The 13,552-nt window shown below is 39.9% G+C and overlaps 1 protein-coding gene across 1 annotated transcript; it reads left to right on the plus strand.

Annotated features, from left to right (window-relative positions):
• Positions 1–11: 11 nt before the first annotated feature.
• On the plus strand, positions 12–11,847 carry si:ch211-216l23.2 (nuclear receptor coactivator 5). The gene is made up of 9 exons (XM_032524159.1): positions 12–215; positions 420–506; positions 1,247–1,320; positions 3,039–3,162; positions 6,960–7,159; positions 8,730–9,008; positions 9,174–9,332; positions 9,639–9,857; positions 11,113–11,847. Exons 1-9 carry the CDS (start codon positions 154–156, stop codon positions 11,148–11,150), a joined length of 1,242 nt encoding a protein of 413 aa, XP_032380050.1. The 5' UTR covers positions 12–153; the 3' UTR covers positions 11,151–11,847.
• Positions 11,848–13,552: the final 1,705 nt, after the last annotated feature.

Here is a 13,552-nt window from a genome sequence, read left to right on the forward strand (position 1 = left end):
TCTTTTTTTTTTTTTTTTACTGTCTATGCTTCTCCCCCGCTACAGGGAGGGATGTAGCGCGGACCACTGGTAGAGTAACCTCGGGAAATATTTTCTCGTCTCCCTGTGATTAAAAGCTTAGGTTTATTTGGTTGAAGTTGCACTGCGGATAAAATGTCGTCTTGGACGAAATCGTCTGCATCAGCCCGGCGGCAACCAGCTAACCCAAACGGAAGGTAAGCAGAGTGGTGCACTGTTGCAAGTTTAGCATTAGCTAGCAGCTGACATGCTAGGTAACGTTAGCACCCGTAACGTTAGTAGAAGAAAAAAAAACGGCGTGGGTTCTACAAACTGACACCTAACCCTCTTCCGCCAGTTAACGTGAGCTGTATTTGGTAGTAGGCTAAGGCACTCATTCAATTCCCTCTTGCGTTGTGCAGTACTCAACAACTGCGTCTGTTTCGGAGAGCAGCGCCTTACCCCAAAAGAGAGGAGAGGAACGAAGAGCTCAAGGATGCCCTGGAAAGGTACAGCTTAACAATTCAAAGACTCTGTCTCTTAACATTATCCGCAGTGTTTGTTTGGTAGTTGATGCATAATACGTGGAACATAATAAGGGCCTTTTTTCCAATCAATATTTCTGTTTTCAACAATGAAAAAATGGACAAGAAAAGTGTCTTATTTAGATAAAGCTGTAAGGACAAACCGTTGACAGCACAACAACACTGCAACACAACTGGAGTGGAAAGATGAATACATATACATTTCAGTGCAGTCACATAGCCTTGTCTCTTTTGTGTTTTGGACCAAATAACCAATCAGACTGCAACATCGAAAACTGTAATGTAGCTTGTCTTTTAAGCATACTTCATTATCAAGGTTGGAAAGAAACTGCCACTTGTTTGAAACTGGTCATGATTTCAGTTTCTTTTTCCAGTCTTTATAACCTTTTTAGTTCTATCAAGTCATCCCATATTCATAGGACAAATCTATCTGTAAAATTCTGTTTATAATAGTATTCATTTCTATATTTATTCAGTACAGATCCATCCTGCACTTATGAAACCATTGTATATCCTGCACTTACTGCTATTGCACTTCTGGTTAGACCCAAACTGCATTTTCTTTGACTTGTACCTGTACATGTGTAATGACAATAAAGTTGAATCTAATCACATATAATGGCCTATTGAACAGTAGGCACAGAAATGCCTCCCTCATTAAAATGTAACATTGTATGATGCTCCTGTTTCATTGCCTTTTTCAGTTATGAAGATATAGACCAAATTCAAAACTACAGTGGAAGTGTGATGTTTGAGGGGTACAAGCATCAACCAAATGGTAAGACTGTTTCTTCATATTAAGCACTAAAAGCACTGTAACAAATTTGCACCAGTCAAAATATTTGTATGCTCTTTTTAACCAGGCCATCATAAACCATGAACCCAAACATACCATGTATTTTCTTTTTAATTCCTTGTTACTTACAATGTGAAGACCCCATAATTTAAGTTTTTATAAACCACAAAACTGAGCTGTTGGGAAGACCAAAGTGGCAGGAAGAATGAGGAGACTGTGAGATCCAATATGCCTGACATCACACGTGTTAGCTTAATTTACAGAAATATAGTTAGCCTGAAACGGGCTTCACAAGCAAAAATCACAATTAATTGCACATTTACCTTGATATCGATAAATGAACTATAATTTAAAAAAATTTAAGATTCGTTTTATTTTGTTCTCATCGTTCATTGGCAAGGCTTGTACTCTAAATAGGCTCAAATATTGAAGGTGAGAAATATTATTTCCCAATTCAAAAGTGCTTATTTTTCTGATTTAAAAATAATTGAAGAAAACACACAAAGCGGGAACTATTATGGCTATTTTATACAAAGTGTATGCAATTAAAATGAAAGTACACATTGCAAAAAGTCACAATTCATTTTTTATAAAAATTATCAAAATTAAACTTTGATTACAGCCTCAGAATTTCATTGTTGATTTCAATTAATTGTTGAGCCCGACCTGAAACTGACATTTGGATATTTGACTTGTTAACAAAATGCTAGCTGCAAACGTAATAGAGCCCAGGTACTAGGGTAGTGTCAGAATTCCACAGTCTTCCCATTCTCCTCACATGTGAATCCACTTTTGTCTTAGTAAAAGCTCAGATTATCGGTTTGACGGCTTAGAAAAAATTAAGTTATTGGTACTTTATATTGTTGGTAGCGCATCCCTTCACACCTTTTTAGGCATTTTTCTGTTGTTTGCCGGCAGACGGAATTGGCAACAAGGCACCCTCACGCAATCCGGGGCTGCATCTCATAACCCTTAAATTGTCTCCTCGAGTCTTCCACTTGCCTCGCGTCTTGGTCCCTCCCACCCAAGGAGGCACGGGAGAGACGCGAGGATATCATGGGAGGAGAGAGGCAACACAAAAATGTGTTTTTTAGAGGGATGAGACGTCCTTTCAAGCATCACATGAGTGTGTTCGCTGTATGGGCGGAGTTAGCAACTCCATCAGCTGATTGCTTATAGCTCCTCGGTGATCGCTCCTCGGTTTAAGGGGCAGAAATAAGGGCTTTGAGACGGCCTTCACCACGGAGGAACAGAACAACTTCCGGTTCAACTGAGGAGTCGAGGAGCTTCCAAATAAGGGTTATGAGAGGCAGCCCAAGTCAGTGGAGAGTGGAGAGTTGTTTTCCCCTCCAGTGGGCGTGGCTTTTCCAGTATGAAGCGATGTGCTCCTACTCTGTTGTGCCACTGCGTTTCCACTGCACAAAAAATAAAAAATAAACTGTTATTTATTCAATAACTGGTACCCCATTGGTTTACACAACACGTCTTGTCTTATGGTGCGCCCCAATATTCAGTTTTACACGTGAAGTTAAATGCCATTTTATTGGCCTTGCTTACTGTTGATATCAAATTAACCAAAGATCTGCTCTCATTTCTGATCTGCACTTCTCTCCTCCCTTTACTCTCTCCACTCTGTCTCCCCTTCACTGTCCCCCAACTACCTCAATATGTCACACACACACACACACACACACACACAGCCAAGCCAGACGGCTGCACCCCAGCAGACCGCCGTAAAGCCCTGTATCAGAAGTTCTACCGACAGGTGCAAGAGGAGAAGAAGCCGGCCGACTGTGTGGTCCTCTCTGTCACCAACCGATGCCTGTGAGTACTTTTAACAAAAATAACAAGCAGGTGAAGTGAAGTGGACATTTCTTTTTACATGCAGGGTTTATACTGTGCTGCCAGTTAGAGAAAGACCAAACTAATGGATGTCCTTTTTTAAAATGTCAATTGTTTTGGGGAAGGGGTATTTAAGCTCACCTGCCAGTGACGTGTGGTGTGTGTGTGTGTGTGTGTGTGTGTGTGTGTGTGTGTGTGTGGATATGATGATGTGAGAAGATATGTGTTCTTGTACTAAAAGGTAGACATTTTTACACAGAGGTCTCGTTTCCTAGTCTTCCCCATCATGTCAATTGAATAATACTATTCTCTAGTCTATACTCATGTTTGGGTTTCTGTGCCTCAATCAGTCTGGCACCATCTCTACTTTCTACCCCCTTACTTTCCGGCATCCTTGCTCATACTACACTTCGATCTCTACTACACACCTGTAAAGTTTCAAGACTGCATTTTCACTCTTGTGGCGGTATTGAGGTGAGAACATGTTTCCTCTGACAGATGGAAAAATGAACACCTGGCAAAGCACTTAAATCCTCTTCTGTGGTAGTTCCCTGGTACAAAAGGTGTCTCCAGGTCTCCACATCATTGCTGTTGCAGCTGGTAATGAACAGTAACTAGGTCGCAAGATATGCATACAATATATGAAGAAACGTTTTCAGCCAGTGTAGCTGTTGTACAGTTGTGAGAGTAGTACACTTACTATAAGCAACTGCTGGATCAGATTGGGATTTGTTAGATTCAACTGTTGAAGATAACCAGTTAACCCCTGTGTATTTGACAACGGCACTTCCAGTGGCTCTGAACACTGAAGAAAACGATCTGGTGATTAGTGGCAGGGCTGCGTGGCGATGGCAGTGCCATTTAAAATGACCCATTTGTGTAACGTCCTGTTGTGTTAAGCCTCTGACACACCAACCTGACGGCCGACCGTCGGCAGAAAAGGCAGTTGGACTGATCAGTCGGCTCCTCGAGATCAAAAAAGTGACTCCGAACCCACCAAACCTTACGTTCTGCGCATAGATCTTGACATTTCCAACCGCACTTGTAGGCAGCTTTATTTCACGTAGAAAAAGAAAAGAGACCCAGGGACTGAGCCTTGTGCTGGAGCTTGTTGCAGGAAACAGTCAGCAACAGTTTGTTTTTTTTCTCAATAGAGACCGTAATATCTACTGTTTACTCTATGCAACGGCGTGTCACGTTTTCTCCCAAAATTGAATCTGTCTTTTTACCGCAGGCCACTGTGGTTTTTATTTCTGGGTCCCCTCTGTGGCTCCCACCACCGCATACTAAACGCACTGTCCCCATTGTTTGTGTGTGTGTGTGTGTGTGTGTGTGTGTGTGTGTGTGTGTGTGTGTGTGTTTGCGCGCCCGCCCCGTCTTGTTCTTTTCAGCCTCTCTATTAATCACACCAGTACTAAAAAAGGCTTTTGTGTATGTGCAGCCGTAAGCTGACAACACAATTTTCAAAGTTGTCAGGTGGCTATATTGTTTCCACTACACAACTTGCTGTCTTATAATTAGGATTTGTGAAGTCATCGTGTTTTTGTTTTCACACTACATAACTGTCGACAGCTGGGCACACTCTGACACTACAAGATCTTTCACCAGGAGTTAATCCCCTGTGTGTGTCTGGGTTTCACTACGTTTTGTTACACGGCCAGGACATGACATCCAAAAATGGATTTCCAACCGATTTCAAGCTCCAAGTTGTTGATGCAACTTTGGAGTTGCAAATGCAACTGAGAAAACAAGGCCCGGGTTATCTTTTCGTTATTGTTGACAAAGCTCAATATTTCTTGTGTTGGATGATTGCCTGTCCAATCAAGTTTGGTTTATGATCACTGACGGACAAGTCCCCCTTTCTCTCCTTCTGACAGAAATGTATCTCACTGATGCCATTGTCCTTATATGTCTTAAAGACAATTTGAGACTACTTCATGAGTTTTGTTATAGTCTTTTATACTCCAGCTCTCCTCAGAAGCCTATTTTGCAGTAGAAGAACTGCGACTTCTGCATACACCTGATCCAAATTCATCTCACTTCATTTGACGTACGTTATTACTGCACCAGATTTGTTGAAATAAAAAGACAAATTTCTATGTGCCATTCATACTTACCCAAAGAAAATAGGAACATCAAGAGCTATGTTTTAGTATTCAGCACAGTAATTTTACAGTCTCATACATTAAAAAATGTAAAGTGTCATGCAGGTCTAACATTAATCACAATCTTTCGCCAAACCCACACCCATGACTAAATATAGACATATAATAAAACAAAACATTCAGCATGATCTTTTAAGCTCATAAAAGAACGCCATTAAATTGATCTGCCTTTACCCCATTTGGTGACAAATGAATGAACACATGCTAATTTGTACTGTTACTGTTGCATCCTGTTTACAAAACACATGAAAGATGTACACTCACTACACAATGCAAAAATGAATTCATGCACAAGATAATACTACACTATTGGCGACTATGAAGCTTTAAAAATTGTGGCAGCCGTGTCATCATAGCACTCACACTGCTATGATACTAATTTATTGTCCCTAGTGTGCTAATTAAAGGGAAATATTATTAATATTAATTCAATTAAACGGTACATTGCTGGTTATCAGCAGGCTACCTAAACAACAAAATGGAGTGGATTTATCATTTTCATAACATGCTTAACAGCTGTTCATTATACTTTTTAAGTTAAAAAACAAAATACATGGTATATCAATGAGCTGTATTTAAGTATGTGTAAATGTTACATTTCATGTTTGTAAAAAAACAAAAAAAACAACAGACCTTTGTCTCAAGCTTTTGGTCTTCATTTAATTGTACAGATGTTGGTATTGTAGTTCAAATGTTCAATGGCTGGTAACTGAACTAATGTTGCATAGTGCATTCATTCAAAAGGCTATTTGCTGTTCTAGGACAAATTAGCTAATGACTATTTACAGTTTTACATGCCATAAGAACGGGGTATCTGCAATATCAAATGTGTATTGCTAGTGTTAGAGTAATACTCCTTTTTTTTTTAAAACCTTGTTTTGAGTAGTAAACACTGAGCCTCTAGGTTTAAACTGTGGCTCTGGTAACTATAGTCGGCTTGGATGCTTTGCAATAATAATGCATTCTAGTTTTCCCAGTTTTGTTTACCCAATTTTTCTCTACAATGCCTACTTCTATGTCTGTGGATGCCTTGCTACATTTACCAGAGTTGGTAAATGTCTGCCTCTTCTAACAGATCTTCCCCTTGTATGGTTGTTGAATGTTAATCTATTAAGAAGCCTGTGCTCCATGAGTTGCAGCGACCAATATGAAAACATTACCACTGATGCTTTAGAAAGATGTAATAGTAAAATGCCACCAAACCCAGCCACATCCAGACATTTCTCCACAACTATATCAAACAGCACCATTCAATAGAGTGGTCTCTTTTCTTGCAAATTTCAAACACATTCACTCAAGTCGTCCATATGAATACCATAAACACATAATACTACAATACTAAATACACTTGAAAGAGCCCCAAACCGTGTGTTAGTGCCACACAAAGCTCTACATAATGCTACGTCCAGTCCTGTCTAATCAAAGATCCACACAAACAGATTTCACCACGCAAAAGGATGAGCTCCGATTTGCGTTTTTTGTTGATGACGCACACTATAAATCAAGAAGTAACCCCCTGTTCATCTCAGAAATAACTTAGGTTTCTCTATATGCCATCTAAGTCACTTAATATAAAAATGTCAAGTTAACAAAGTGTTTCTCTTCCTCTCAAAGGGATTACCCCAAATCGCTAAGCCAGTGCTTGCAGGAGCGTGGCCTGTCAGTGGAAATGCTCTACCTTCAGGCGGAATCGGGCCTGACCCGGGCTCTGCAGGATGTCCGAGCAGAGGGCTCCCCGTTATGTATTCTGGTGGAGCAGACAAACGTAGCTCTGTCCTCCTGCACTGTTATCATATTCTCAGAATCCCTCAAAAGTAAGTCCCTGCCCCCATTCCTTCAAGCTTAGCCAAACCACCTGAGTTACACCCCTACATCCCTTTTCAACTAATGGTCTAATGCAGTATACGTGTTGTGTAGATTCTACCAACATCTTTGAAAAAAAAAAATCAAAATCTGAAATATATTTAGCATGAAACCCAATAAAAACATTGAATATTCCCATTAAAACACCAACATTTACAGATATGCACAAGATACAATTCTGCACGCCACTGGAAAAAAATAAAATCATCTCAAAATCCATCAAATCTACACAATATTCATGGCACTCTGTTGGCACGTCTGCCACTGGTTTACACTTTGACATCACAAAACAGTACATACTTAAACTAAATAAAGCCCAAAAGTAGCAGAGTAGGTGTGTAAAAGGTAGGTTTGGCTTTCTTGCCGAGAGTTAGAAATTCCACTAAATAACAGGTCTATATCGCATTTGTTTGATCCGTACAAAAACCTCAAAACGGCCAGAACAAAGAGTAAAAACCAAACATAGGGTGTTACAAGGGATTATGTGTGAGGCTATTATTTTTTATCTTGTCCTCACTGCTGGGTCACCAGTAGAGACGTCAGGAAGTTACGGCGCAAATTATTCTACCTTTGGACAAATCCAGACTAGTTAGTCTTTATGCTTTTAAGTCAAGCAGCTGCTTACTTTAGCTTCATATAGACTGTACAGACATTGTATCAAAAGGGAATAAGCAAACTTCCCAAAGTGTCATACTACTCTTTTCTTATAAAGGAAAACTATTGTTTCATTTCATTGGTTAAGATAACATTGTATTTGACAAAGTAATTGCTGAGGTCTGTGAACGCAGCTGCAGAAGTGGTCAGACAATGTGTTACCAAGCTCCAAGGTTAGTTTCAAAGTCAGCATGGTCACAAGGACCATATAACCAATGTTATTTCAGTATTTAACTAAAGTTATTTCATGTGGGAAATACACGTCCCATAAGTTAAGCAACCTGTGCGATTCAGATGCCCCACAAAAACTGATATTTCTGAAATCTGCATAATACAAGTTGCAAATGTGCATTATACATAACCAGAACATCAAAACTGCAACAAGATGTTATTATTCCACAATGATGCTACTGTGTAGCTTACGAAAAAAGAGAAACCAAAATACATTCTTGTCCTCACAACCAAAACAAAATCAATGAAATTAAATCAATGTAATACATGTCTTCAAAGCAAATTATAATAAAGGAATCATTTCAATTAATCCAAATAAAAATTAAAAATATGTCAAACATAATGCAGCAAATGATAAAGTTACTGATAAATTTACATCTACAAATTGCATGCTCTTCATTGCCCCTCTTCTAACAACAGAGTGAAACTTGCATACCTAAATATAGCAGTTGAATTTGCTCTAACATCACATTAAAACCAGAGAGATTTCAGTTTCACCTGAGTGTCCTGTAGGAACCCCATTGATTTTACTGTTATTTCCACGGTGTTTGGCTTGTCTTATTTCACGTCTTTCTTCCCCTTCAGTCCCCTGACACCTCACCATTAACATTCCAATTCCCCCCCTCCCCCTCCCAGTCCATCGCAACATGCCGAAAGACCAGGCCATGGACTTTGTTGCAGCCGAGTACAGTCGCAGGCGCGGCAAAGAGCGCCCGCCGAAGGACCCGGCAGACAGTGCTGCCCAGGCGTCACAGCTGCTGGATGACTACCTGGACCGAGAGAAGATTGACCGCCACACGGTTCCCTCCGAAACCCGTCAGCTCCTCTTGCTGTTTGCTGAAGGGGTGCATCTCTACCCCGAGGAGATGGAAACCATCTCCGAGTATGTCCGTTCCCGGCAGGAGCACCTACAAGGTGGGATGCTAATTTAGGCTGCAGTACCTCGAAGAGCTGACTCTGCGTCGATATCACTGATTGCACCTTTTTAACTTTTTTTTTTTTTTTTTAAATCTGTTCTTTCCTTCCTCTTCATACTTTTCCAGCCTTTTGTCATTCTTTAATTTTTATTTCTGTCTCCAGCCTCCCACACGGAGGGGAAGAGGGGTAACATGTTACCTCCCGGACTGGGCAAGCCGCCTCCTCTGCTCCCCACTCCACCCGGACCCCCTCAGGCTGCCGGAGCAGGGGGGCCCATGATGAACCACCCCTCACCACCCGCTCCTCTCCTGCCTCCGCCAGGTTAGACTGCAGAGTTGACAACTTGTTTGATTATTTGAACGGGTCTTTTTCTTTTCGATAAAAGTTCAAGGGTGTAGGATCCATAAACAAGACATTCATATTTTTTTTAGATATAACTTTTTTTTTTTCTTTCCTGTGTTTGCATACAAGTTGTATTTTCATGCACCTGTGTCAGTTGATATTGTGATGGCGATTTATATATATAAAAAAAAAAAAACTAGTATTGTGTAGCCCTAATACATACACATAATTTCTCACACTTTTATCTGTAATATCTACAAATCTATCTATTGTTCTTTTTTCCAGGCTCTCATCCCAAATCCAAACCTCCTCCGCTGCTGTCCCTGCATCGACCTCCTGGTCCTTCACTGTCCTCACACAGCTCCTACTGTGGCCCCTCTATGCCTCGTGGGCCCATACTCCATCACCCTCCTCCATACCACCAAGGCCCCAGGGGCCCTCACACAGGCAGAGGGGCCCCTCCTTCTTTAAAGAGTTGCCGTCCTCCACTTCTCGCTTCTCCAGGTGGGTCACTTCTGCTTTTTCTTTTATTTATTCCTTTGTCCATTTACTGAGATGTGCTGTGTATATATGTTCAGGATGAGCTTAGATTGGAATCTGGTATTTACGCCAAAATACAGTGAGCTTTAGACATTACTACAACGAAGATTTATAAAAGGTGCAGTAAGCAATGCTGAACAAAGATTGTTGATATTTGAAGTCCGATGACTTCTCAGATCTCTGCGGGGTAAATCCAGCTGGACCATACTAAGGATCGACCAATTTGGATTTATTTTTTATTTTTTCCCATCAGCTATAGCCAATGACCGATACCGGCTGCTGATTTTCTTGAGCCAATACTGGTTTTGCTCCTTCAATTCACATCATAAAAATGACATGATAAAAACAAATGCTACAAGTCTCAATTTAAAAAAGGAACATTTATCGAACTTAAAAAAAACGACATTTAACAAATAGTGACAGGTGAGGTGGAACAAGTAAGAACAAAGAGATAAACAATATTTATTTAAAATGCTGCCACACTGGATTGGTTTTCAGAATCTGCTCTGCCATAATGCAGTAAATAATGAAGGGGGGGAAATATCGGCGAACGCAGCAGCAGTGTATCGGCCAATGCTGATACACGTAAAAATGCAAATATCGGTCCGATATAGATTGGCTAAAAATAATAACACTATAAAATCTGTCTATCACTACACCACGCACAAAGTTTTTGGAGTTGTGAAAAACTAAAGTCATTTTGGAAAGATGCCTAATTTAGTTCTGATTAATGTAGGCTTGGATATAAGAGTCCTGTCTTCTAACTTGGGTCATATTTCACTAGTAACATTACAGAGGGACTGATACTTGGTAAAGATAGCAGCATGGAAAGCCATAACTAGAAGTTGGTAAAAGCCTGATTCTCTTAAACAGCATCAATGGTTTGATGTCATATAATAAGTAAGGACAGGATCAGCTAGAAACTGGGAAGACTGACCTGTGTGTTAGAGTTGAGGGAAGACTTGTATGCAAAGAGAGTGAAGTAGGACACTGGCTCACAGCTTGTACCCATTTTAGGATAAGGCAGCTACCGGTACTGTGCAAATTTATTTTTATATATTTTTTTATATTAACACTTGTAAATTGATGTGACCGCATGCAGTTGTCAAAATTAAATGGTGACCATTAAAGCAAACAAAGACATAAACATCAATTTAACCTTGTTGTGATAACTTTGCTTCCCCCCCCCCCCTTCTTTCTGATCTCTCCCTCTGATCAGGTGCCCCTCTTCCACGACCGGGTGGCCCCCGACACTAAGAAATTACACCCCAACATTCTCTCTCCCTCTCCCTCTCCCTCTCCCACTCACACTCACACCACACACACACACACACACACACACACACACACACACACACACACACACACTGTAACCCATGCAGGCTTCACGGGCCAGCAGTGTTTTGAACATTTCACCTAACTCTATAACAGAAGACTCGTGGCCCCTGTGTAGGAGACCTGTTTTTGTTTTTTTTGGGACTTTTTTTTTTATTTTTGTAAGATAGTAAACCACACTCAGTTAGAAAAAGATTGTAGTTAATGTTAGATATTATCTTATTGTAGATATATTGATTAAAGATGGCAAGGGGTATTCTGACATCACAATCATTTTAAGTATTGTTACCTACATCCCTCTGTCATTGTTCATTTATTTTCTTTAGTATGTACTGGGCTTCTCATGCAAAGAGAAAAGACAAAAAAGCAATTCAAAATGTATGTATGTATTTTTTTTGTGTTTGAGGCTATATCAACCTGGTCACCAATGGATAAGTGGGCATTAGTGGTCTCACATGGTTATAGGACTTTTTTCTGTATATAATGACTATAACAAGTAGCCTACCTGCTGTATATGGCATTTCAAGATGGTGCTTAAGATTTCACATGGATTTGTTTAAAGATTCTCTTGACCTAAGAATTTCAGTATAAAAAAGAATTAAAAGTTTGTGTTTTTAAATGCTGTATCCTTGACTCCAATTTTATTCCATTCATATAAAATTTTAGGCACAGCAAATTCATCTTCTTAAATGTATTACACTCAGTTTCACTTTTCCACATCTATCTTGCCTGACAACCTGAACCGTCGCAACTCTGCCGTCCTCATGTTAAGCCCACCCACCGACTCTATACACAATGTGATTGGCCTGACCAGAATTTGGTTTTTCCAGCACGCAAGCCAACGGAGAGTTGCCAGACTGACCCTGGCTGCAAATTACATTTGCTGCCACTAGGGTGTGTCTAGATTTCTAGGCTACTATCTTGCATGCTGTCCGCATAAACACACTCGTGATGTATTCCCTTAGAATACCTTTCATGCTAAGTGAGATTAATGACACTTGGACCTAAGAAAAACTACCATATGTTTATGATATACGTTGGCAATTTAAGCCCAACAACTTTTGCAAACTTCCTTTTGTCATCCAGAAGAATATTGGATAATTGCGTGCGGTCAGATGGCTCAGTTGGTAGCGTGGCCGTCCATATATAGAGGTTTGTTCCTCGATGCAGCGGGCCCAGGTTTGACTCCAATCTGTGGTCCTTTGTTACATATCATTCCCTCTCTCTCCCCTTTCATATCTGTCAAAAATAAAGGCTGAAAGTGCCCCAAAACATATATTTTTTAAATGGACAATTTTGTGTTACATCAAAAGCACAAGCTTGTAATAACTTAAACGAATGTTACATTACATTTACCTGAAGCAACTTACAATTGCCATATACGTCAGAGGTCACATGTCTCTGTAGTAACTATGGGTTATGTGTGTTGCTTAGGGACACATTGGTTGATCACAGTTGGAATTGAACCCAGATCCCCCACACCAAAGGCATGAGTTCTATCCACTGTGCCATAACCACCCATAGGTTTTTGTATATTATTGTGAAACAACTATAAGATTTTCTTCTCAGAAGTCTATCTAATCACGTTAATACTGAACATTTAGGAAAGCTCCACTGCAACATGTCTGGCTGAGCATGTGTGTTGTTATTAAACCTACTGTCTTTAAGTGAAATTTCTCTAATGCAGTTTAGAAAAGTTGATTTGATGTAATGAGATGACATTCACGCTCACTTATTATAATTCAGGGAAAAACTCAAATAATATTGTACTGTAATGTTGCTGTTGATTGTTTTAATAACTTCTGACCCATGGCCCGAGACTGTAGAATATTCTGATTTGCTGTACTGTGTCAATCATTAGTTCTAGTTCAGATAAAGCAGCAATCCAGTTCTGAAGCCTTCTCCCTCTGTCACTGTAAATCGGTTCGCAGCCTGTACTAAGGTTAAAATATTTTCGCCTGACGCCTGAAAGAAGTCATTTGTGAGAACAAACATTCTTTTATACTGCTTAACATTGTCTTCTGTGTTGTACATAATGTTTAATTGTTGTTGTTTTTTTGCTGCTGTGTTAATATTCAACACGTATGGAGGAAGAATCTTGAATGTATTTTCAAAGAAAAACGTCTACAAATGTCTGAATATTTCGTTATGATTGGTTTTGCTTTCGTTGGATACCAAAAGATGTTAAAATGACATTAAGTATACACTCCCCTTGTCAATACAGACAAAAGTACTGTTTTCTACACTGAATCACAGTAAATGTTTTTATGTTTTGTAGCACTAAGCAACACACAGACTTTAATCTAAAAGGAAGAAGCCTGAAC

The sequence above is a fragment of the Etheostoma spectabile genome, chromosome 8, assembly GCF_008692095.1.
Source record: "Etheostoma spectabile isolate EspeVRDwgs_2016 chromosome 8, UIUC_Espe_1.0, whole genome shotgun sequence".
NCBI classification, from domain to species: domain Eukaryota; kingdom Metazoa; phylum Chordata; class Actinopteri; order Perciformes; family Percidae; genus Etheostoma; species Etheostoma spectabile.

Excerpts from the sequence above, each read along its gene's own strand:
- si:ch211-216l23.2 (XM_032524159.1), top strand. The coding sequence starts at position 154 with ATGTCGTCTTGGACGAAATCGTCTGCATCAGCCCGGCGGCAACCAGCT. Across the intron at positions 1,321-3,038 it reads GTACAAGCATCAACCAAATG|CCAAGCCAGACGGCTGCACC; the intron begins GTAAGACTGTTT and ends ACACACACACAG. Across the intron at positions 7,160-8,729 it reads ATTCTCAGAATCCCTCAAAA|TCCATCGCAACATGCCGAAA; the intron begins GTAAGTCCCTGC and ends TCCCCCTCCCAG.